Below are 24,773 nucleotides of genomic sequence, written 5' to 3'. Positions count from 1 at the left end.
TGCAACGCACAGACTCGCACATAAACACACACACTATGTGAAATATGAATGAATGTGACCTATATTTTCTGTTTGAAAATTCCAATCCTATAGAAATGCAAAAGTTAAGCTAAGAAACTGTTGGTCTCGCGACATACACCGCCACAGACATCAGCTCTGCACAAGACTAGGATTCAAGGGGTCCATTACAATTTGTGCCTGCGGGACACACATCAGAACATAGCATTATACTAACAAAGTCCTCAGTTTGTCCTGTTTTGACTTTGCACCCAATTGCAAATACTTTTAATTGTATGTTCATAAAAAAAGCTCTATTACGCCCCCCACACACATCCTACCTCTACTGCGCGTCTACCTCGCGTCTGCGTCTGACTTTTTGTCACAGACTGTGAAATCAACGTAGAGCGAGCACACATCCAACCTCAGACGCACTGCTGAGGCGCGTCGGAGGCACGTCTGCAGCGACGCTCCCCTTCACCTCAGGAGGCTCGCCTATTTTTTTTCTGAGAGCAGCGCGTCTCTCTCGCGTCTCTGTGCTTTAACTGATAGAGAAATACTCTGCTGACAGTCATGCTAGCAGCATTCACTCTAGTTACACGTTTACCCGGTGTGTTTATTTCAAAATAAAACATCCCTCAGTCGTATACGCGAATAATCCCTTTATTTCACGATTTAATTGTGCAAAATCCGAGGGATTTAAAACCTAATTTTCAATTAGTTCTGGCATTTCATTTTTGGATAAATGACACGTATAGAGATCCAATATAGTGAAGAAATAAAAAAGATCATGATGAGCGCAACAGTTTTCCGTTGCTCTATCTGTGTCTACGGCCTTCTTCTTCCCCGACCACACCCCCTCTCTCTCTCCCGTATAAATCAGTAAAGTGATTTTTGAAATACTCTGCTGAGAGTCATATTGACTTCATACTGGCAGCTTTCGCTGTAGTTTCACCATTTCCTGGTGTGTCCCCTTCAAAATAAAACTTCCAACAAGCGAAAATATGTCAAAAAAAAGAAAAAAAATGGCAATGGGGCGCACGGATTACTGTCCAGACTCAATATAAATCATATGCATCATAGATGACATGAAAGAACTCCATTTTTAATGGGAATTATCTATGAAAACTCTATGTAGAAAGATAGGGCTTTTAGAAGCAGCAGCTGCTGAGACGTTGCATGCGTGTCCGAGAAAAGTCCGAGAGAGGCAGCAGTAAGGTAACGAGACGCGCTCCAGAGGTAGACGCAGGATGTGTGTGGAGGCCGTTAGTGCTCGTCATAGCAAATGGTTGGGTTGGCTTTTACCAGAAAAATCGCTTTTCTTGTGGCGCTTGAGAATATTTTTGAAGGAAGTCCACTTCTAGGCAGATGTTCAGTCACTCTTAAAGCTCTCCATTTGTAGATGATTTGCCTCACAGTGGACCGATGGAGCTCAAACTTTTTTATATAGCTGTCCCCAGGCAAATGTACATAAGATCCTCTGAGATTTATTTTCCTTTTAGCATGTCTGACCTCACCTGTATGTGTTCACTTTGGTGGGCCTAAACTGACTTGGTTTTATCTCTTAAAACCTAGTGCCACACAATTTCTTCCCTAAAGATCTCTCATTACATTGTTCTATTTCATCAATCAATTTGGCCCACCTGATTGTGTTTACCTGCTCGATTTAAGCAATGCAGCTCAGGGTTCACAAACTCTTGCACATACAACAGTTGGCACATAATTTGTTTTATCTCTTTTAACAATTGATTTCTGGAAAAGAAAAATGTTGAATTGATTTGAAACAAACATCTGTTATTTCATATAAAAAATACTGGTATTGATAAAAATTAATGATTAATGGTTAAACACAATAAAATTCCAAAATACTCAAAGGGTTCACAAACTTTTTAGCAGCACTGTATATGCAAATGTGTGATATGTCACATGTTAAACGGGGCCAACACGTGTGTGTTTGTTTCTGCAGGACGTGAAGGCTGTGGTGACTCACTCAGTCCAGAGTGGCATTCACTCTATCGGAGGCGTGCAGGTCCTCTTCCCTCTGTTTGCACAGCTGGATTATTGCCAGCCCTCCAGCCATGAGCTGGACACCTCTGTCTGGTAAACATACGCACGCACGCACGCACGCACGCACGCACGCACGCACGCACACACACACACACACACACAAACACACACACACTAAACAAGTGTAGCTGTTGTTTGTCCTTCACTAAATTGGGATTTTGTGTTGTTAACGTCTAGCCGATTGGGATAGTCAATAACAAAGTGTAAACATTACGGCTGGTATTCTGAAGGTTGTAAACAATCAGTCAGTCCCTCTTCTACAATGCTGTTTTTGTTTTGTATTACCCATCATGGGGAAAGTCAAAAAAGACCTACACAGTAAGTCTTATAAATGTTCTTTTTATATTTTCAACTTATGATGTAATGCTGAGCTCGAAAGCTGTGATGCCATCTTGTAAATTGCAACCTTGTTAAAAACTGGATGCTAACAAGACTCTGCCAGAGGTGATGCTAACTAGAATGTGTCCTCTTAGCACAATGGGGACACGACACCCTCATTCAATCACATTTCATATAGGATGTGTCCTTCACATTCAGGGCTTCGTCAGCAGCTTACATAGATTATCGTCACTGTCTAACTTGCTCTCTCCATCTCTCCCTCTTTCTGTCTGTCCATCCTATGCTCCACTCAGCTGCACTTTGCTGTCCTTTGTGATGGAGCTCTTGAAGAACTCTGTGGCTATGCAAGAGCAGGTCCTGGCCTGCAAAGGCTTTCTGGTCATTGGCTACACTTTGGAGAAGGTGAGTCAAAAACACAAACTGGGCTCAGCTGGCCAAAAAAATCCACTAGAGAGCCATCCTCCTGCACTAGTTGCTACATATAATGAACCCAGTGCAGTAATAAGGCTGCTCCTGATTCCCTTAACACCACAAACACACCAACACTTAATATGAGACAGACTTTTTTTTTAGTTTTCTTCCCCTCAGCTGTATTTAGAGGTCACAGCTGGCCTGTGTGCTTGTTAGGCATTAGAAGAGCTCCTCATTTTTCTCTGCATGTGACCTTTCCCTCCCCTCCCCTCCCCTCCCCTCCTCTGTGTTTTACCTCATTCACCCATATACTGTATATCCATTATGTGTGACTTAGTAGATACATTTTCAGGTACTTTCTTTTCTTCTCTATTGAAGAGATGAATGATTATGTGAGCTGCTGTATGTATTAGATACGTTTTGATTTTTGTGTGATGTAATGTGTTGACTTTTGTTAAGATGAATGAATGATATGTATGTACTGTAAGTTACTTTTTGGTTTACCTTTGATTAATGTTTATTTTATGAAATACGAGTAGAAAAGGAGCTATTCGGCTAAAGCCAGACAGAAGCTAATGGGGATCTTAATAAACTAAACCAAACCACTTTCTGCTTTCGTCGTCTTTGACTCTTTTCACTGACAAAACACTTTCCCCTTTTTTTCTTTCTGTCTCTGTCTCTCTCTCTCCCTCTCCCTCCCTCTCCCTCCCCCTCCCTGTGCTCCAGTCCTCTAAGGTGCATGTGACGCGGCCTGTCCTGGACATTGTGCTGGCCTTCTCCCGCTACCTGAGCAACCTGCAGAATGGCATCTTACTGCTCAAGCAGCTGTGTGACCACATTCTCTTCAACCCCGCCATCTGGATCCATGCCCCGGCCAAGGTAACAGCAATGCACACATATACTGTATATATGCATACACATAAAGTGAACACATTCTTTTGCATTTGTTTACATCTGTAAGGAGAAAACAAAGGAGTTATGCGTTTGCACATGTAGACAGAGCGCCAACATATTGGTTATTACATATAGACCTCCACACTTCACAGAATGACTCTCTTGCTCTGTTTGGTCTTTCCCTCATTTTATTTTTAGAGTTCAGCTCACAGTTCAAGGGTATCCCTCCATATGTGACTCTGTAACTGCTGTTTAGATAAAAATGGCTTGCCTAGCCTCACAACCTTTAGGGGCTTACAAGCCTCCACTTTCTTATCACAAAAATCAGAGAAAAACTGGATTATTCTACTCAAACTATTGTGTGTGTGTGTGTGAGTGTTTCTGTGTATTTATATGTGCTGTATCTTTTGCAGGTGCAACTGACACTCTACACTTACCTGGCGACAGAGTTCATCAGCACGGTAAACATCTACAACACCATCCGCAGGGTGGGCACTGTGCTTCAGGTCATGCACACACTCAAATACTACTACTGGGTCGTCAACCCCCAGGACCGCAGCGGAGTCATACCCAAAGGCCTAGGTGAGGATGAACACAAAATGCTAAATGATCCTATGTATATGTAATGGAAAACTTGTATATATGGTCTTCTCTCAAATATATGTCCACATAATGCATGTAAAGGTAGATTTTGTATGCACAGATGTGTATGTACAATGAAATATGGACAAATGCATATAAACACACACACTGCACCAACACACTCTATCACTGCAAGTCCTTCAAGTGATGATTCAGGTGCAAAAAAATTTACTTTTACAAGAAAAACTAATTTGAGCAATCATCTTCAATTTCAATAGCTACTTTCAACAGCCATTCTCTGCCGTTTGTGTTTTCAGATGGTCCAAGGCCGAACCAGAAGGAGATCCTGTCCTTGCGAGCCTTTCTGTTGTTGTTTGTCAAGCAGCTCATAATGAAGGTGAGTTCACAAGGCCAATCCCCATCCCCAATTAAAATAGACCTGTGTTGACTTATGTGAGAGTGAAGGGGCACAGTTGAAAGCCAAAATGATGTGTTGACCAATCAGTAATTATGTGTCTTATATATATTCTAGTTGCTCATGCTCTTTAATTGCAGTCTGAATGACGATAGTTGAGAGCAAACTAGCTGCCACCTTTATACAAAAGCAAGTGCTGTTAACTCTTGGTCAACCCACACTCTCCATAGGTATCTGCAGGATGAATAACGCCATTAGTCTTCTTTATAGCTATTGCTAAATAATAAGCTTTGTTAATGTATTGTGGATACTTTTTTTTTATAGAAATTTTCTTTTTTTCTTAAATGTTTCTTTCAAGTGTCATAAAAGTACATATTTGCAATCTGGGAAGACTGGATTTCAAATGAGCAAACTCTCCCTGTTAGATCACCACATTCGAATTACTTGCGATTGTTTCTTTTATTTGTGTGTGTTTTAAAAATATCTTTGCAAAAAAAAACATTGATTATACCCCACAATAAATTCACAGTATTAATATATCAAGTATCAGTATCAAGATATCTGGTCTCGTATTTGGAAATATAAGTTTTATTCTCATTCAAAAAAATTATAATTCCATGCATCTTCTCTCCCAAAGCATGTGTGATATCTTTGTGCTAATGTGTTAATAAGTCCACATGTACGGTCTTGTTTAAGGGTGTGTAGAGAGAGTAAAACCTAATGAACCCTACTGAAACAATTATGAAATAATAACCTATGCAATTATATTCTAGGATCATGGCGTGAAGGAAGATGAGCTACAGAGCATCCTCAACTACCTCCTAACCATGCATGAGGTAAGGCATACTTCCTGCATCACTAACCAGCTCACCTCACCACCAGATGGCAACATAACACCACGCTCCTGTATTCTGCCCCCTCCCTCCCATCTGATATGCAGAACAAGATAAATCCCCTTTGCCAAAGACAGCATCACTGTTCCTTGTTATTTTTTTTCCCAGTCTGCCAGTTACAGGTCCTGACAGAAGTGGTTGTGTTTACTGTGGAGTGATGCATAACAACTGAATCAGTCAGATCAGTCAGTCAGGCAGTGAACCTTGTAAGAATAAAAGGGTGATTACAACACTGCATGGAAAAGCCACTGACATGTTAGTTAGCCCTTCATTTTTTACAGAGCACATACTGGAATTCTTTAGTTGAGACTGCTTGTGATGCTATTATTGTTCTACTGATGTTTTACTACCTTTCCTTCTCCTGTTACTGCCGCTCCCACCACTGCTTAACATCACAAGAACAGAACCGTAATGAACGACGCACATATGTTTGCCCTTATATATTATAACGTACAGCTGACCGAGAATTCCTCATAATTTAAGATGTCCCATTGAAAGCCGTACTCACTTAAGTAGTATGTTAAGATTTTTCCCACTGCTCTTCTGGAAGACCACAATAGCCTCAAGGCCATTTTTCCCCTCCACAGGATGACAATCTGATGGACGTGCTGCAGTTGTTGGTGGCTCTGATGTCTGAACATCCAGGGTCCATGGTCCAGGCCTTCGACCAGCGCAATGGCATCCGGTACTCATCCCCCTTTTTATTATATGGATTATATTTAGTCCAAGTTGGAACTGATTCATTTCAAAATTATTAACTTGAGTCTTGGGTCACTAGAGTTTTATGCAACTTTTTCTTTTTTTTTTTTTGGTGGGGTATTCAGTTTTTTATGTTCAATTGGAATACATAAAATGTCAAATCTACCTTGAGTTAAGCTTTGATTTTTGCAAAAAAAAAAAAATGGTGCATGCTATCCTGCTAAAATGATCATTAAAAGCTACAAGTGTAAAGTATTAACTGCGTACTTCAAATGTTTCTTATCTATTAATAAAAAAAAACATAATTTAATACATTTATTTTGTCTTTTTCACAGTGTGATTTACAAGCTCTTGGCCTCAAAAAGTGAAGGAATAAGAGTGCAGGCACTCAAAGTAATGGGCTACTTTCTGAAATACATGCCACCAAAGTAAGTACAGTCACGAGGTTCTAATTTTAGTTCTAGTTCAGTCCTTATTAGAAATGTAAATTTGTTTATAAAAGCACACACTTATAACAGTAATAAACTGAAAGGGAATACATATATTATTTTAATATATTTCTGTAGTTATGTTTATGAAAATTGGAGAATGAAAGCTGAGGATTTAATTCCCTAACATGTAAATGTAGTTATGATTTTAAAAAGGCAAAATTAGATTCCTATACCTGTAAAATATTGATGTTGAATAAACTCAAGTGAAAAAGTAAATTATCATTCTTTTTACCAGCCTTTCTTGACTGCCTTTTTATCTAATAAGCAGTCCATTGAACAATACTATGTCCAGTGTTATTGAAGGTGTTATTGCGTGGTGGGAATCAGGTCATATTGAAAACTTTGCATCACTTATTTCCTTTTCACTAATAACCACTAGTTATGCTTAAACTGGAATACAAGAAAAACTGTAGCCATGTCTTGCCAAAGAAAGCTTATAAGCCTTGTTATCGAGATGCTAGATTCATCTGCAAACAGTTTTGTAGCTGAGCTGCAACGTTAAAATAGATCAGAGATGAAAGTGACAGACTTTTCTGTGAAGAAGTGCTTTAACTTAGTCAGCAGGGATTCTCTTTTTCATTTCCTCCGTATCACATATCAGCCGGAGCTCAGGCTGATTTATACTCCTACAGATCTCATCTGCTGCAGCTATTTGACTGATCGGAAAACTCCAGATTTTGCACTTAATTTACGATAATCCAGGACATTTTCAATACGACTCGATATTACTTTTCAAATGTAAATTGCAGTTGTGGTATTTCAGTGCATTGATATCAAGTAAGTTAGATATTCCAGTTTAGAAGAGATGGTGCATTGCTTTCTGATACGGTAATGATTGGGCATATACACTGCTCAACTGACTGAGCCTTGACCTCTTATTATCCCCATCAGGAGGAAATCTGAAGTCATGCTGAGTCATGGCCTTTTCTCCCTGCTCACCGAACGCCTCATGCTCCACTCCAACCAGTTCACCATGACAACCTACAATGTGCTCTTTGAGGTCAGTCTTGTGCACACTCACGCACGCACACACACACACACACACACACACACGCACACGCACACGCACACGCACACGCACACGCACACACGGACACGGACACACACGCACGCATGCAGACACGGACACACACACACCCTCTACAGGTCTGAATCTTCACGGACAATGATACAGCAATAATAACTTTTTCAGCTGCATGACAATATTTATTTAGCTATGGTTTCTTTAACTCTAACTGACCTTGACGTTGTCTAATTCTACTTTTTATTATTCAGCATGATCATTTACGACATACCAGTAGTTGAAATAATGAATTGTATGCTGACTACCTGGACAAAGAAATCTGGGGTTAATACACAGCATAGGCTCTGTAAATTGGTATGTAGACAAAGGGGACCCACCGTAGCTAGCAACATGTCTGTTTACAGAGCCTAGGCTTTGTATTAACACCAGATTTTTTTAAAGTGCACACACACAGTATAGATAGGTAGTGGATCGTGAGGGGATATTCACAGATTTGTGGGATAAATCAATAAGCATTTTTGAGAATCGTTAACTTTTTTATTATCCACCACGACAATTTACGACTCGGTTGAAATAATAAATTGTACGGCCCGGCTACTTGCAGAAAGTTAATTTGACAATTATTCAGCCACATACGACGTGATGGTGAAACATATACACAGGGCCCCGTGTATCCATAGCTTGGTTTGTTTCTGTGTTATTGTACAGGCCGATGTGGATATTTATGACTCGTATCCCCCCCCTCTCTCTGTCCCCTGGTAGATTCTTACAGAGCAGATCTGCACTCAAGTGATCCATAAACAGCATCCGGACCCCGACTCCACTGTGAAGATTCTTAGCCCACGTAAGTGCCTCCCCTGCGCCCACACTACTCTCCTAAATCATCCCCTCTCCTCTCCTCTCCATACGTATTGCTCCATAGCGCACTACAGGAGAGAGAGATTCCCCACGGAGCGGAGCAATCTCTACATACAGTCAAACAAATGAACGGCATAAATTTTGCAGCCAGAGGGTATTTTCATACAAGTTGAACGTCAGATGTAAAACTTAGCATGAGGATTGTGAAAATGCTTTGTGTGACAAATGTATACACATATCGGCTAGTTTTATTGGAAGTAGGTCTCATGTTTTGTCAGGGATAATTTACATAATAAGGACATAATAAATGTAATGAAATTGTACTTCATTCAGCGCGAAAAATGGTTGTAAGCATTACTTACATTTAATCAATAATTTAGATACATTTAATTGAATCGTATCATATGTATACGGTATGTGTTAACACTTTGTAGAGCAAATATGTAATGTTGCAATATTTTGTTATAGTTTAAAAAAATTATATATTTAAATTATGAACTTGGTCTATCATGTTATTTTATATCATGTATTATATAATAACAGTAATTTAAATATGATTTAAAGTGATTTAAATATTTACATTTATTATAATTATTAAATAGATTTTAAGTTCTTTACTTCTAAAGTGTTAGCAAGTTTATTAAATACATACATACTGTGCATGTGTAAGTACTGCATTACTATATGCGACTCACACACATGCTATCTGTATAGTTTTTTTATACATGTTTTTTCTAGCGGTGCATCATTACAAGTAGAATGTGCACGCTCATTTTTTATACTTAGCAACATAATGAGCTGAAACGGCGACTCCAGGTTTTGATCAGCGTTCCCATCTCATGTTTTCAGGCTGTTACTTAACTCCAATTTCACGTCAGCTAACAAAATCTTTTCATATAAGTATTAATTTCAGCTGGGTAAAAAATAACCCCTCCCTTTCATACTGGAGCTTCCACGCAAAAAAAAAAACCCCTAGCTTTAATCAGTTTGAAATCCAAGTACTTTGTATAATCACAACCAAGGTTTATTTCCAACCATCCTTAATCTGACAAGGTCCTGCTGTAGTCACACGTTGATTATCTTAAGTCTTTATTGTGTTAAAAACTCTTCTACCCAACCATCCTAGACAGGCCTGCATATATCATAGAAACCATGTACAGGGGAGGGGGGGGCCTTGTGCCATGTGAGCGCATTGGATGGAAAATCGAGCAGTGTGTGGGTCTGTTTCTCCTTTGCCCGTGCATTCTCTTGATTTAATCTGCGACAAACTCCCAAAATGGCCCCCTGATTGCAGTCTTTAGTAACGTCAGAGCCAATCAAACAAACCGAGGAAGTACCGTTTCCCTCAAATTAACTTCGAGGGGAAAAGCAACCCAAGAGCAAATGGAAAAAAAAGAAAGAAAGAAAGACGGAGGGGGGAATACGCCATCCCTTCATCCCACCATTCCTGGTACATGCTGGGGTAATTTTCTGGCGGTAAAGGTTCAGCGACTCATAATTTGAGTGACTAAGGCGTAGAAACAACACAACCGTCTGCCGGGGCAAAGGGGGGCATCGGTTACCGCCAAGGTCTGAAGAGACAAGTGAAATCCAAGCCCTGCGCCGTCTCTCTACTCACTGCAAATGGACACTGACATTGTCTAGATAATTCATCTAAACAGTCAGTCTCTTTTGGTTTAACCGTGGCCAAGCTTTCCAGTAAAGGAGGGCCCGAAGACTCTGGGCTCTCTTGTTTTGAAACAATACCAAAACCATTACGCTACGATAAAGATCAATGGCCCCGCACTTTTTTTTTATGTTCTCTTCTCTCTTCTGTTTTTCTTACCACAGGCGCAGATTTTCAGGTGTGTACAGCAGGGGAGTTCAGATAGTTTGTGACACAATGATTTGCACATGTTGAGACCAATGAATGATTTAGTGGATGATTTGTTCAGTTATTCCCCCCTGTGCAACAAAGCAACATTTTATTTCCAGGCAGAAAGCTGGATATTTTCAAATCCAACTTTGTTTTTATCCTCATCCTTAACAATATAACTTGCTACTTTACAGTGTATTCAACTCCAAAAACACAGAAATCATTTCTCAACAGATAACTAAGTGTTCATATATTTTTAGGTACTCTTCCTAAACTTCCAAATCGCATACTTTTTCTTTATACTATTCTACATACTACAGCTGACCATAAAAAGGATGTAGTTTGCATGCAATAGGCACACAATTTGGACGTAATTTTACTTATTTATTTCGTCATAACATGACGTCTTGAACTTGCCTCTTGCTAATATATCCGTTGCGTCGCTGGATATTTTCATTTGGAGGTTCCTTCAAATCGATGTGACTTAACTTCCCCTGCGCAGTAGATTGTGGGTCAGAATCGCCCAAAAAAAGCATGCTGATTTCCACACCAAAAGCTACGACGAATTTGTCAGCATGCTGCATTTGACCTCATTTATTGGGACATCCTAAATATTTTTCTACCATACTAAATACCCGGGAAGTATGGGTATATTAACGTAGCTAATGTGTATGTTTCTGTTAATATTTCTAGAAATCCTGAAGATAATAGCTGCTCTGCTGAAGAACTCTCCCCCGTCTCCCGAGACCATGGAGGTGCGCCGGGTCTTTCTGTCTGACATGATAAAAATGTTCAATAACAGCCGAGAGAACCGCAGGTAAGAGTTGGACCACTTAACAAAATAGGTGTGTGTGTGTGTGTGTGTGTGTGTGTGTGTGTGTGTGTGTGTGTGTGTGTGTGTGTGTGTGTGTGTGTGTGTGTGTGTGTGTGTGTGTGTGTGTGTGTGTGTGTGTGTGTGTGTGTGTGTGTGTGTGTGTGTGTGTGTGTGTGTGTGTGTGTGTGTGTGTGTGTGTGTGTGTGTGTGTGTGTGTGTGTGTGTGTGTGCGCGGCCGGTGGGGATTCATATTTAACCAGCGTATGTGTGTTTTGTTCCAGGAGCCTGCTGCAGTGCTCCGTGTGGCAGGAGTGGATGCTCTCTCTGTGCTTCATCAACCCACAAAACAGCGAGGAGCAGAAAATCACAGAGATGGTGTACGCCATCTTCCGCATCCTGCTCTACCACGCCATCAAGTACGAGTGGGGCGGCTGGCGCGTCTGGGTGGACACCCTGTCCATCACACACTCCAAGGTCACAGCACTCATTATTTCCACACACACACACAAATACAGAGGCACACACACACACACACACACACACACACACACACACACACACACACACACACACACAGCTTTGTTTATCTTTCTCTGTGGATCATCTCCTATCTCCTCATCTGTTTCATTTTATATATTTTTTTCTTTTGTTACGTTTCTGTTTCTCTTCCCTTTTTTCCTCACACACTCTGTCTATCTCTTTGTAGTAAACACTTGCACACGTGCACACACACAGTCACATCTTGCTTGAGTATTGTCAGCCTAAACATTCACCACATGACTGTAACCGTAACCCTCCTTCTCCTCACTTTGACTCCAGACAAAGCGGACAGCAGCATCGGCTCTGTCACCCATATGTTTAGCTTGAATCTGACATAATGCAACTCATCAAATGAGAAATTAGAGAGCATTATCGTCTTGCCTCTTTAACTCTTAGCCCGGGCTAGCTCCGTAATTGAACCTTGCCTTTCAGTGCCCATCAGATTGAGGTCGTGGAAGTGATTATGATTTTTTTTTTTTTTTTTAAAGCTAGTTGCTAGTATAAACCAATGGGAATGAGTGCACAAGCCCCCTTTCCACTCTTTATTTATGTTAGGAGTCTCTTTTCTTTCACGTTGCACAGATAAAAATAAACTTCTGGCACTTCTTATTTCCAAAAAGCTGTATTCGAAATAGCGCTTTAGAAAATTCACTGTTGATATCATATTACGCTACTTGGTTCCAAAGCAGTGAAGTAATTGAGGTTGGTGTCAGATTGTGGTCTGGGGGGTTTTTAAGCCTGGCAGATTGAAGGTTGAGTTAAAGACGTGCCTGTGATATGAGACTCTTCACTGTAGCTGCTGTAAGTGTTTATGTCCAGTAGGGGGCACAGACAGACTGCATGGGAGATTCCAAATGTAGAGGCAATAGTTAGCAAGGTGGTGGTGGTGTGTGTGTGTGTGTGTGTGTGTGTGTGTGTGTGTGTGTGTGCGTGTGTGTGTTGTACGCTTGCTGCTCTGAAACCCCAATGTCTCTTCACACTGTAGAACTAAACTGCAGTGAAAACAAAAACGTGTACAAATGAAGGTCTGAGGACATTTTCCACATTGGCAGTCAAGGACAGTATTTAATGGAAGGCTGTCACAAAGATGAGGGCATGTTGTAGTGCAATATAACATGTATGTACAACCACAGAGGTCTGCATACTTTACTGTAATCTTCTGTCATTACCACACTGTTCAAATATTTAAACAACACCATTTTTTTTCTCCGTTTAAAACATCAGATCTTATAAGTAACATTTTTCAGTGGATTCTAATATTTTTGTTGGTAAGTGAATATATATTATTATTTAGAGATTTGGGCTATGTATGGTGTGTATTTTATCCACGTATGATAAGCTTGTATTGTAGCTTCGTAGAGCCGCAGTGTGTTCATTTGCAACATAGCAAAGTGTCTGCTTTGGTGTTGTGCAGAAATAGTTTATTGGTCTTTGTACACGACAGGCTGTAATTGCCTCTTTTTCCTATAATTGCACAAGATTAATGCTGTGTCTTCTTGGCTCTAGTTACAAAGCCCAGCACTTGTCTAACAACACACTTTCACACATACACTGTGTGTGAATAAACCAGTGCACTTGTAAGATGTGAGATAAACAAACACACATGCACACCACACACACAAATACATACACCCCCCCAGTGCAGGGACCCCGTCTGTGACTTGGATAGCTCCAGCGGGTGCTAGCCTCCAAGATACATGCATCTGCTATAAAAAAGCTAAAGAAACTCAATTGCAATTTTATTGTCCCGTTTGATAGATTTCCTGCCACCTTTGTAGCACCAAAGCTGTTTGTCACTGTTGCTCTCTCCTCCCACTGCTGCAGGGCTGTGTGTGTGTGTGTATGTGTTTGAGTGAGTTTGTGTGTGCGCATGATTGTGTGTGTGTTTGTGACTGTGTGTGTGAATGTGAGTTTCAAAGCACATTTCCTCTTTGCTCTGGTTTTCTCTTGGGCTCTCGGGAAGCCCTTCTCTCCGAACCCCATTGAATATTCATCAGAACCGTGCGAGAACAATCAGAGAAACAAGGCCTCATAAATACAACCAGCCCATTGGGAGCCTCTTGATAAGTGCATACATGCATTCACAAATGCATATTTGCACACTTCTCCTCTACATAGACTTTAATGCCTTGTGTCCACCATGGTACAGTTGTCCGTTTGGCAGTTATAGAAAATATGCCTCTTTGCTATAGAAGGGCCACACTTTGTAGTTGATATTGTTTCCATCCCTGAGAATCTTTGTACTACATTTTCTATTAATGAAAACCTTTATTTATACAAACTCAAAAGGCATTGAGGTTCCCCTCATTTACAACGCCGACGAGCGCACAACAAACACAACAACAACAATAACAACAGAGTGTCAGAATAAAACAGAGAAACACAAAATCCTAGCAAGATAAAAAAGATCAAAAGAAATAAAGAATTACAATAAAAGAGCTTAAAAAATTAATTCAGTTAAAACAAATGCAGTGGTGATGGTGAAAATCAGAAATCATAGATTTAAAAGAAGAAAAAGTGGGGAGAATGGTCATATTGAAGTTGCTCTGAATATAATGCATTGTTGTGTTTTGTTTCACATAGACATTTACATTTTTTTTTACATTTTCCTGCATTTAAGACACAGATTTTATCATGTTATTGAAAAGAAAGATTAACCAGTATAAGAGTGGAATTTTCAAGGGGCCCTTTTTCTGTCCAGAGTTCATGCCATTTGCTTATTTTTGCAAAACAAAACTCTGGATATTCAACTCGCTATTTCTCTAACACCTGCCAGAAACTCCAGATAAAGCAGGATGTACTCGTTAAGAGTTGACTTATTTTTCCTGTTAATTGTAGCCCATCACTTAACAAAAAAATTATATGGATAATTTCTTAGTTTGTACTAATCCATATAGGTGTTCAAATGTTTATATTGGCCTGGATGGGATTTGCAAACTACTGATTTTTGCATTGCGATTTCAAATATATCCTTGCTTGGTATTCGCCCAACTTCAAAGTGCATTTTTTATTGTCTAGTCTACAGGCAAAGCATAGACTTTCAAGAGGCATTGACAACCTGGTTCTAATTTGTTAAGTTAAAATACATGTGTGGGATTAAAAGATCTGTGTATTCATTGTTTTACGTTTGTGTGCGTCTTCATATGTGTATATGATTATTATTCCTCTATGTCAGTCATTACAAAGGAATTGCATGTGCATGTCTGAATAGACAGATGTTCCTGCAGGTGGGCACGCTGACACAACAGCCCCCCCACTCTCACCCACTCACCCACCCCAAGGTGCCCCTCGTCCATCTCTCGCACACAAATCAGTTTGAGAACAAGGAGATCTCCAAAAGACAGAGCGAAAGAGAGAGCGAGATTGAGGCGTGAAGGTCTCTCTGTCCTTCAGACTCCCACTGTCTACAGCTAACTTCATTATAGCACATAGATAAATATGGGCTGAAATATTACCAATTATGATTTCAATTATGAGCTGATAATCTTTACAGTTATGTTCAGTTGAGCTATATTTGGAGGCATTTAGTTCAATTGTAGATAATCGCCCCTTTTTCAGTTTATGGTGAAATGTGGGATAGTTTGGCCGTTGGCAGCTCGGGGTTATTGAGACATTACACACACACTAGTCAAGCTGTGATTCTTGGCAAAGAGTTCCAGTCAGATCCATTGACAGTTGCACAAAGGCAGGAGAATGTGCGAACATTGAACAGCCAATGCTAGAGAATAGCCATGCATCAAGTGTTGTCTATACTATCCAGTAGAGAGCCAATCGCCAGTAGCAGAATCTATGTGTTTGATCTTTTGGGTGGAAATTCTTAAATAAATATTAAAGTATGGTGGGAAACCCCATGAATCTGACTGTTTGGCTTAAAACAATTTTAGTGTGTATCCTACAGTAGCCCGAAGGATGTCTGTGCGAGCTTGTCTTCCCATGGTTTTGATAGAAATTATAGATAAAGACTGTATGCATGTCACTGGATCATATGGGCAGGAGAAAACTATGAAGGAAAAAAAAATGTTTTTACAAGGAGTGAGAAAGGAAGATATTGTGAAAGAGCAAAACCACCCAGCTAGCACAGCGGACACAGATGACATTGATTTTGGAGGAGGGATTGCATTTAGCTAATCGGATTAGAGCCATGCTGCCCTCCCCATGTCCCCTTTGTTTTGTGGTCGCTCCCTATCTATTTATCTAAATGGGGACTCCCAGGCGCTCCTACTGCGGGGGTCTCCCAAGATCAGCGCTTCGCCACCGCGACCCTCACCCTTAACAGTATGTGGTGTGGGGCCTCCGCTGACTCCAGATCAGTTATACAGCACAGGCATGGGGCCATAGAAAGTTCTAGACTCTATATATGTTCCTTGTTTTGGAAATGTAATCACAATTGTTGTTTGACTGCAGAAAAGAGAAGGCGTTTTATTTTGTAATTCTTGTCTGTAGGGCTGGGCGGTATCCATTTTTGATACCTTTTTAACCTTCTCCAAATAATATCCCAGTACACCTTATGGGTAAAACCTATCTCTACTTCAACTGTAGTCTGTTTGTTTTAGTTTCTCGTTAACTTGGAGAAATGTTAATGTTAGTGTCTTTAAACACAGCCATTGTTGCTACTGCTGGGCACGGACAAGCACTATTAAGGCATTTATTGTAAACATGTGCATATGTGATTACACAACAGATATTTTTCATGGCTGTAATCAAAGGAATACCATTCTATTTTTTAATACCCCGGCCCGGGATACTGTATTACCGTATTACGGCCCAACCCTGCTTGTTTGAAACTTGCCATATTGACATTGCTGTTTGTCTATGATGATGTGTCTCCTGTTAAATCACTTCAAGTCCTTTGTATGATCTGGCTGTCCTGCGCCCGGTTAATACCATGTTACCTGTCACATTAGAAAAAAGCCCACCATGTTTTTGTACATTACCATAACGTTTTTCCATACCCCACTGAGGCCAGGCCGAGTCATGGGGTAGAATGAAATTAGATTAGATCAGCGCTGATGCCTTAGCCACCCAAGGCAGTTTTTCTATACATTGTGTAGCGAGGGCTAAACGCTCTTTTAAAAACCACAGAGACGTATACTACCTCTGTCTAATGGTAACTGGATCTGTTACAGAGCCCCATTTAAGGCCAACATACATCATCTTAATGCACAGACTGCATCCTGGATCCATGACGTTATGCCCTGCACTGTGCTCTCCCACATCATTTCCATGGCGGTGCTGCACTCTGAATGCAGCCTTTTTAATTGCTAAAAAATGCTAAATGTCAAATTAAGCTCAAACTAATGGGGTAGAAGGTCTTTGCCGTGTGATCACTGAGGAAAAGAGGGGAGGTAAAGAGAGAGAGAGAGAGAGAGAGAGAGAGAGAAAGAGACAGACTGCGGGCGCATTTAGAACAGGCTGTGCACTCAGAAAACAGCTATGGATTACCAATCACTGCTCCACCACTACAGAAGATTAATGAGCACCCGTGTAGCAGGCTAATTTAGAACAATAACGCCTAATTAATTACAAATAATCAGCTTCTTTCTCTCCCTCGCCTTTCTTCCACTCTCAATGACTCACCTTCTTCCACTTCCTTCTTTACAATATCTTATTTCTTTTCTACCTTTTGATCCCTGCATTTTTTTAAAACATTTTCTTTGTTTCTCTCTCTCTTCTCCTGTCCAAATAGCCTCAGGTGAAAAAGCAGCAACATGGGTATAGTTTCACCCCCCCCCCCCCACCTCTCTCTCTCTTGTTCTCTCTACACCAGCAACCCATCTTTGACTTTCTGTCCTCCAAGCCCAGTGATTAATGCAGGGTCTTAAATTAGGCGTGGGAGGATTTGCCGATGCCGGACACGCACTCAGCACAGCTAGCAGACGCACACTAATAGCATCCAGCGCTAATCTATGACTGCTTACATGGATGGGCTCTTCCTCAAATGCCACAGCAGACCATTGTCGTTATAGACTAGCAGTCTTGTCTAGCCCAGTATCAGATGTAAGAAGACTGATAGAGGTTAATAGCCCGTGAGCAGCTGCACATGAGAGAGAGAGAGGAAAAGTTTTGGATATGGTACATTTAGCAAAACAAATGGTCCCAGTAGTTAGCCGTAGCAATACACCTATAGCTCAAGTGCATTTTAAGAATATCTTGATTCCATACTGTTATGTTTCCAGATAAAATTTTGAATAATGTGACACATGAAGAGATAGTTGATAATTGAAATATATGAATTGGTTAAAAATTCATTTTCTGGTACATCATGAGGTAGCTACTGAAAGGGCATTGTTTAATATATTTGACAAACTACAGAATTTACCCTTGGAGGATAATTCTGGTTTCTAACAATTTGCGTCTTATTTGTGTAGTTTTGGTGGGTGGTTAAAACATTTTTTTTAAAGTAATGTAATGCTTGTGTTTCTTGATGTGGCAGGAGACACAAGCAGTCAGACAATCATTCTGGTTTTAAACAAACCGCCATCTTTGCCAAAACGTATGTAGAGGTCCCTTCATCAACATGCACACACGTTCACAAACTGACCTTCTGGTTCCACTTTCATCTGCTGAAATAACTGAAGTTGTGCGCACATAGGTTTCACTGTTCAATGGCCTTTTTGGGTGCACTCACTTTTAGTTTTACCACCAAATCAAGTAGTATAAATATCCTGGAAGCTTGTTTACATGCTGTTTACTTGTCTCGTCTGACTTCTTGTGTCTGGCCCCCATCTGAATGTGTTGAGGTCTCAGCAATGTGATCAGAATTATCCTGGAGCACCTTGGTTGCCGAGTGGTTACCGCACATAACCGCAACGTCACCTTTTTCCATCCGCCCCCTCTTTAGCTAACCCACTTCTCATTAAGACTACACATGTTTCATACATTTGAACACATCCTCTTCTGTGTTTGCAGGTGACCTTTGAGCAGCACAAAGAGAACTTGTCCCGTATGTTCCGTCAGTACCAGCACCAGGAGTCCTCGGGCTCCATCCGAACCATCTCCGGGGTCAGCCAAAGCTCTGAACCCATGGAAACTGTGAACGGGCCCCCTGCGGCGGAGACGGCCCCTTCAACTGTCATTGAACTCACTGTGGACGAGCTGTCCCAGAAGACCCCCGACTCTGTGTCTAGTTCAACCATCACATCTAGCCCACAGGAGGCTACTGATGAGAGGGGACAAGCATCCATCACTGTGTCCAACATCCTGGCCCAGGCTGAAGAAGAAGAGTTGGTTCAGGAGGCTTCCAATGAAGCCCCAGCGGATGCAAAAGAGACCGAAGCTACTGAGTCACAAGAAACCAACGAAGAAGAACAGAGTGACATGGAAGCAGTAGAAGTGGTTGAAGTCTCTGCTGCAACATCTTCGAGTGACGATGCGAAAACACCTGTAACAGATGGTGAGAAATGTGAGGGTGAATCATCAAACGCCTTGACAACAGACGACTCTTTGAATGAAGCCGATACACATACTCAACTGCCAGTGGTTCAAGAAGAAGAAGAAGAGGGTAAGACTCCTGAGACCGCTGAGACCTGTCCAGAGAACAGCGTGTCTGGTGTAGTGTTGGCTCTCAACGAAGACCCAGTTGACGTGTCGAATGTTAGTGACCAGATCCAACCCAGTGATGATAGCCAAGAGGAGTCCTCCTATGCTTCTGCTGTTGCCTCTGAAGAGGGGGATGAGGAGGTAGGGGAGGTAGAGAGAAAGGAGGAAGATAAATGTGATGATGATGAAGGCAAGACAAGTGAGACGAAGACGGACGAAGAAAAAGATGAGAAACAGGAGGTTAGCGTTCAGGATGAAAAAACTGAGGAGAGTGAGAGTGAAGAGAAACAAGTGTCTACTTTGGAGACTCCTCAAGTCGAAACAGCTGAAGAAGAACCCAAAGAAAAAAGCGCAGAAGAAGAGTCAGCCCCCATAACTGAAAACGCCACTGCAGACCAGTCGCCCTCAGAGGTCACAGCGCCCTCTACAGACCAGGAGGTTGAAGCAGCAGCAGCAGAGTCAAACTCCACCTCAACTACCCAGCCTTCAGAAACTACCGCTACACCGGAAGAGAGCGCCCAGTCCAGTCCCCCAGAAAGCAGTGCCCCCTCCAACCCTATCGTCCAGAAGAGTGCAGACACTGTCAGCAAGACCAAAGAGATCAAAATTGCCAGGCTGGACGTTTCCAATGTGGCCTTAGACACAGAGAGACTTGAACTGAAGGAGACCTCTACAACAGTACGTGTCTTTTTTGATCTTTAATTGTGCTCAATGCAGTATCAGGGGCAGGGAGATTTGATTACATTTGCAGAGCTAGCCAGTAAGTCTACAAAAAAATATTTAACTCTAAATTTAATTCTTATTATTGAATAATTCTATCATCATAGATGAAAATTTAATTATTAAGAGGCACCTGGAACCAAATGGAAGACTAGAATATGTTTGTGAACAAAACCGTGGGTCCTGCTGCTGTAAACAACAACAACAACAACAACAACGAAACAGTGACTTTTCAGTAAGCTTTCTAACTTCAAATAGCATTCCAGGGATCATATATTCCCTTGAGCAAAGTTTGTTTCTTCAGTTATGAAAATATACCTTAGAAAATGTTCACTTCTCCTGAGGTGCCAAAAGTTACATAGTGCACCTTTAACTAAATTATGTCATTTAGAATTCATCATTTTAGGTTCTAAACCCTTCTATCAAAGCTAATCGTGTATCACTGTTATCTCTCCCTAGGAACCAAGCCAAGGCCAGCCAGCAGCAGCAGCAGCAGCAGCAGCAGCAGCAGCGGGGCCTTCAGGTCAGCAGAGAGAAGGCAGCACCTCGGGTCCTCGCTCCACCATGTTCCGTATCCCAGAGTTCCGCTGGTCCCACATGCACCAGCGTCTCCTCACCGACCTGCTCTTCTCCATTGAGACAGAGCTCCAGATGTGGAGGAGGTAGGGGCAAAACAATCCGCTGACTTCACTGATGCTTTTAAGCTAACAACCATTTTGTTAATTGATTAATGGAATAAGGATTTATTGGCTTTTTATCCTCTCTGAGGAGCAGTCTAGGATGTCATCTCACAAGACTTATCCTAATCAAGTGTTGTACATGTGCTGAATGGTCCTTCTCAAATCATTGTTTTGTTACTGGAACTTACATCACATAATACACTTCGTCAATTTGCCATGTTTCAAAATTAGGAAGTTATTCATTTAAAGGACATATTAAAAGGAAATATTAATAGTAGCCACAGTCTTTTTCATAAAGACGTCCTTCAGATTGAATTATACTTAAAATCATGTCTTTATGGATGCTTTTGAAAACTATTAACATCTCCAAACAGCTACCAGGTAGAAAACTGACCAGTGTGATGATCTGTAGGCAAGCCACTGTGTTATTTAGTGTTAAATCATGTTATTACTCACCAATAGCTACTGTCATTTTAAGTTTGTCAAAATACCACTGTTCTGTTTATAAGAAGTTAAATACACATTTTTATATTCTAAACAAAAAAAAACCAATCTTTTTCATCTTCTGCCTCTCAGCCACGCCACAAAGACCGTCTTGGACTTTGTGAACAGCAGTGAGAACGTTGTGTTCGTCCACAATAGCATTCATCTCATCTCCCAGGTGGTGGACAACATCATCATGTCGTGTGGAGGCATTTTACCTCTGCTCTCTGCTGCTACATCTTCCTCTGTGAGTCTATTGGTGTGTGTGTGTGTGTGTCTGCGCGTGCGTGATTTTATTTGTGTGTACTTTACTGCATATAGGGTTGATGGCTCCAATCGCAGGAAACTATCCATCCACATTGACCTTTCCCAATCCCATTAGACTACAGTTGGCTGCTATCTAACATTGTTAGTTTGTTTTTGTGTTGTCTGATCTACGCCACCGCGGCTCTTTTACGGGATCATTGCCTCTGTCAATGACTTTACTGACCCGTCTAAGGAACAGTTTGATGTTCAATTCGGTTATAATGCAATCACGTCCAGCTGCTTGTGGTCTGTAACCAAATTTAAACACTGGTTCAAACTTTAAATGCTCTGCTATAATGATGATAATGATTCTTATACGGCAAGCCATTAAACATTGCAAGCGATTGGATTTTGAATGTAATGTGAAAGTTTTTCTGATTTTCTACACTTTAGAATAATCTTTTTCGTATTTATATATACTATTAAAACAAATGTGTTTTTACAGCTACTAAAATGTGAATAGTTCTTTTTTAGGTTAACCCATTCTTAGACTATACTCAATGCACACATTTTTTTTTTTTTTTACTGCTCTGATTTTTACTGTGTACATGTTCCTCCCTGCCACCAGCATGAACTGGAGAACATTGAAGCCTCCCAGGGCCTGACAGTGGAGTCTTCCATCACCTTCTTACAGCGTCTCATCAACCTGGTGGACGTTCTCATCTTCGCCAGCTCGCTCAACTTCTCTGAGATAGAAGCTGAGAAGAACATGTCTTCAGGAGGCATCCTCCGACAGTGCCTTCGCCTGGGTACGCACACTGATTAGACTTTGGTTTTCATCCTCTACCCTTGTCATCTCTCTTGTTTTGCTTTCCATCTCACATGTTCCCTTGTCTGTAGGGTTGGGTGGTATCCAATTTTTTAAACGTTTAAACCTTCCCCGAATTCTACCCCTGTATAGGGTGTTACCATCTTGTAATACCTATATCTACTTAAACAAGATTACATTGAACTAATCACGAGGAAGTTGTAAATTCCATGACTATTTGTTATTTCTCGAACCCTCTTTTCTTTTTTTTTAAATCAGTCTTTCAACTCATCTGCGTCCCTGTCTTTTCTCTTCTTACCGAAGCCCTCTGTCCTCCCCTGTTCATCGATCCACCTCATATCAGCCTGCAGTAGCCTCTTGTTAGCCTCAGTCATGGCTCCCTCAAGCCCTTTTCACCCTCACTTCTGTGTTCTCTTTCTTTTTCTGCCGTCTTCCTTTCCATCTCCAGCTGCTGCTCCACACTCCCTCCACTCATATCGGCACTCTCTTATCTTGTTATTATAACCCCGCTGCACTGGCAACACTCTAAAATGGCTGCTATCATGATATACTGAGCTCTACATAATGGCCTTGGCTGTACCATATTGCAGTGTTGCCCGGGGGCCTTTTTTCTGCCTTCTGTTCCAGGCTATTACAGTTTCCTCTGACAGCATCGGAAAGCCGAGCCAACGCCACAGCTGAATAAAAGATATTGAAATTCTTACATTATTCATTTTATGTGGTGCACCTTTTTCAACAAACACCGATCAACACAGTGTACACACACACACACACGCGCACACACACACACACACACACACACACACACACACACACACACACACACACACACACATACACAACGTGGAAGTGGTGCAATGCTTTCTACCCTGATTTAAATCATTTCTTCGTGCCTGGTTCCATATATGTAATGGTACATGTCCAGGTATCAGCTTTTGCTTTTAGAAGCTCAGTACAGTGCAGGTTGCAAACAAAAAGCCTTTCAGAATGCAAAGCCTTTACACAAAGAGCGCTTGTCCGCTCAGATGTTATCCAACTACTGTTGCTGCTGTCGGTTGCTGCAGGAGAGCGATGCCACCGACTACTACAGGTCCAGTTTTAGAAAGCAGCCGTTATGAAATGAATATTTGATGAGGTATGCGCTCCCCATTGCTGGCACCTAATCCGATTTTGGAAGACTGTAACAAGGTTTTAGCATCTCACCCCCTCTCCTCCCTCCCTCCCCAACCCTTCTCTTTTTATAAATGGCCGTATGAAAGAGTAGTCCTAATGGAAAAAGCGAGCCCATTTCCAGACGGAATAATTCCCTCCTCCGTAATCTAAATGGCTCAGACTTTACATTTGTCAGTTGTCAAACACACAGCAGTGGGGGGGTTTGGGAAGGACTCCAACACATTAGATTACAAATGGTAAGTGTGCCAGTTTTGAACCCACCTAAAGTTGTCAGATCACAAGATTTTTCTTTTTTTCGCGACAAAGGATCTATCTTGCTGCCAGTGCCTCCTCAGCATGTGCACACCGCTAGCCGTGTCATTTGTTCTGGGAGCTGCACACTGGATGTGATTCAAGAGCACACCCTTGCACTGTGACCTTGGGAGGAGAGGTGGAGCAGGGAAGAGTGAACGATGCTGCCAGAGTTGGCCAGAGGGCTGACCTTGTCGTGAAACCCTTCGCCTTTATCTCCTTTGTTTTTGTCTCTCTCAGCTGCTCCTGTTGTTGGGGTTTTCTGAGTTTATGAGCTGGATTTTCAGACATTTCTCAATTATTATTTTTTGTCCATTTGTTTTGGGTGCTACTTCTTGTTCAGCATACTGCTTCTACATATTACTATCTAGAACATGTATTTATTTATATGACGTCACATAATGTCCTTTTTTTTCCTCAATCCCTCTCCAGTGTGCGCTATGGCAGTGAGAAACTGCCTGGCGTGTCAGCAAGGCCAATCCAAGCCTAGCACAGAATGCTCAGCGTGCAGCAATACAGCTGTGCCTGGGACAGCCAAGTCGACAGCCGCGCAGGCAAGTTACCCAAATAATGTGCTCACTTTCTTATCTCACACATCTTCTTCACTTTCTCAGCTTTTTTTAAAATGAGCTAATTTGTTTGCCAGAGTATTCTACTCTCACTCATATGGAAGAGGATAAGGGCCACGGGAGATTTTTTTTTATTTTCTAATGCAACTATTGAAGAAAGTTAAAATGTAGAGTTGGAAAGATGTTTACAGATTTGTCATTCTGGGATCAATAAATCATTAGCAAAACGTTATTAAAGCACAAACGATCCATCTATGCTATCGACGTAAGGAAAATAATGTTCTCCAGCCCAATTTTTTATGAAACCAGATGCATCTAAGCTCCACTAACGATATATAGCTCTGTTTGTGCATAGCAGGCTCTA

General features: G+C 41.3%; 1 protein-coding gene across 3 annotated transcripts in view; it reads left to right on the top strand.

Moving 5' to 3' along the window:
• The window catches only part of lrba (LPS-responsive vesicle trafficking, beach and anchor containing), a 191,588-nt gene that overhangs the window by 36,285 nt on the left and 130,530 nt on the right, over positions 1-24,773 (top strand). For all 3 annotated transcript variants that reach the window (XM_080029557.1, XM_080029558.1, XM_080029556.1), the window contains exons 10-26: positions 1,964-2,097; positions 2,697-2,805; positions 3,541-3,693; positions 4,122-4,290; positions 4,608-4,687; positions 5,479-5,541; positions 6,186-6,283; positions 6,633-6,725; positions 7,680-7,788; positions 8,575-8,656; positions 11,219-11,342; positions 11,621-11,813; positions 18,789-20,096; positions 20,598-20,800; positions 21,395-21,548; positions 22,176-22,356; positions 24,273-24,394. In XM_080029557.1, the coding sequence (XP_079885683.1) occupies positions 1,964-2,097; positions 2,697-2,805; positions 3,541-3,693; positions 4,122-4,290; positions 4,608-4,687; positions 5,479-5,541; positions 6,186-6,283; positions 6,633-6,725; positions 7,680-7,788; positions 8,575-8,656; positions 11,219-11,342; positions 11,621-11,813; positions 18,789-20,096; positions 20,598-20,800; positions 21,395-21,548; positions 22,176-22,356; positions 24,273-24,394 (3,375 nt within the window). The remainder of the gene's footprint in view (positions 1-1,963; positions 2,098-2,696; positions 2,806-3,540; positions 3,694-4,121; positions 4,291-4,607; positions 4,688-5,478; positions 5,542-6,185; positions 6,284-6,632; positions 6,726-7,679; positions 7,789-8,574; positions 8,657-11,218; positions 11,343-11,620; positions 11,814-18,788; positions 20,097-20,597; positions 20,801-21,394; positions 21,549-22,175; positions 22,357-24,272; positions 24,395-24,773) is intronic.

This window comes from Ammodytes marinus (genome assembly GCF_949987685.1).
Source record: "Ammodytes marinus genome assembly, chromosome: 6".
Lineage (NCBI taxonomy): Eukaryota > Metazoa > Chordata > Actinopteri > Uranoscopiformes > Ammodytidae > Ammodytes > Ammodytes marinus.
The sequence above is the reverse complement of the archived record's forward strand: the minus strand, read 5'-3'. Positions and strand labels throughout refer to the sequence as shown.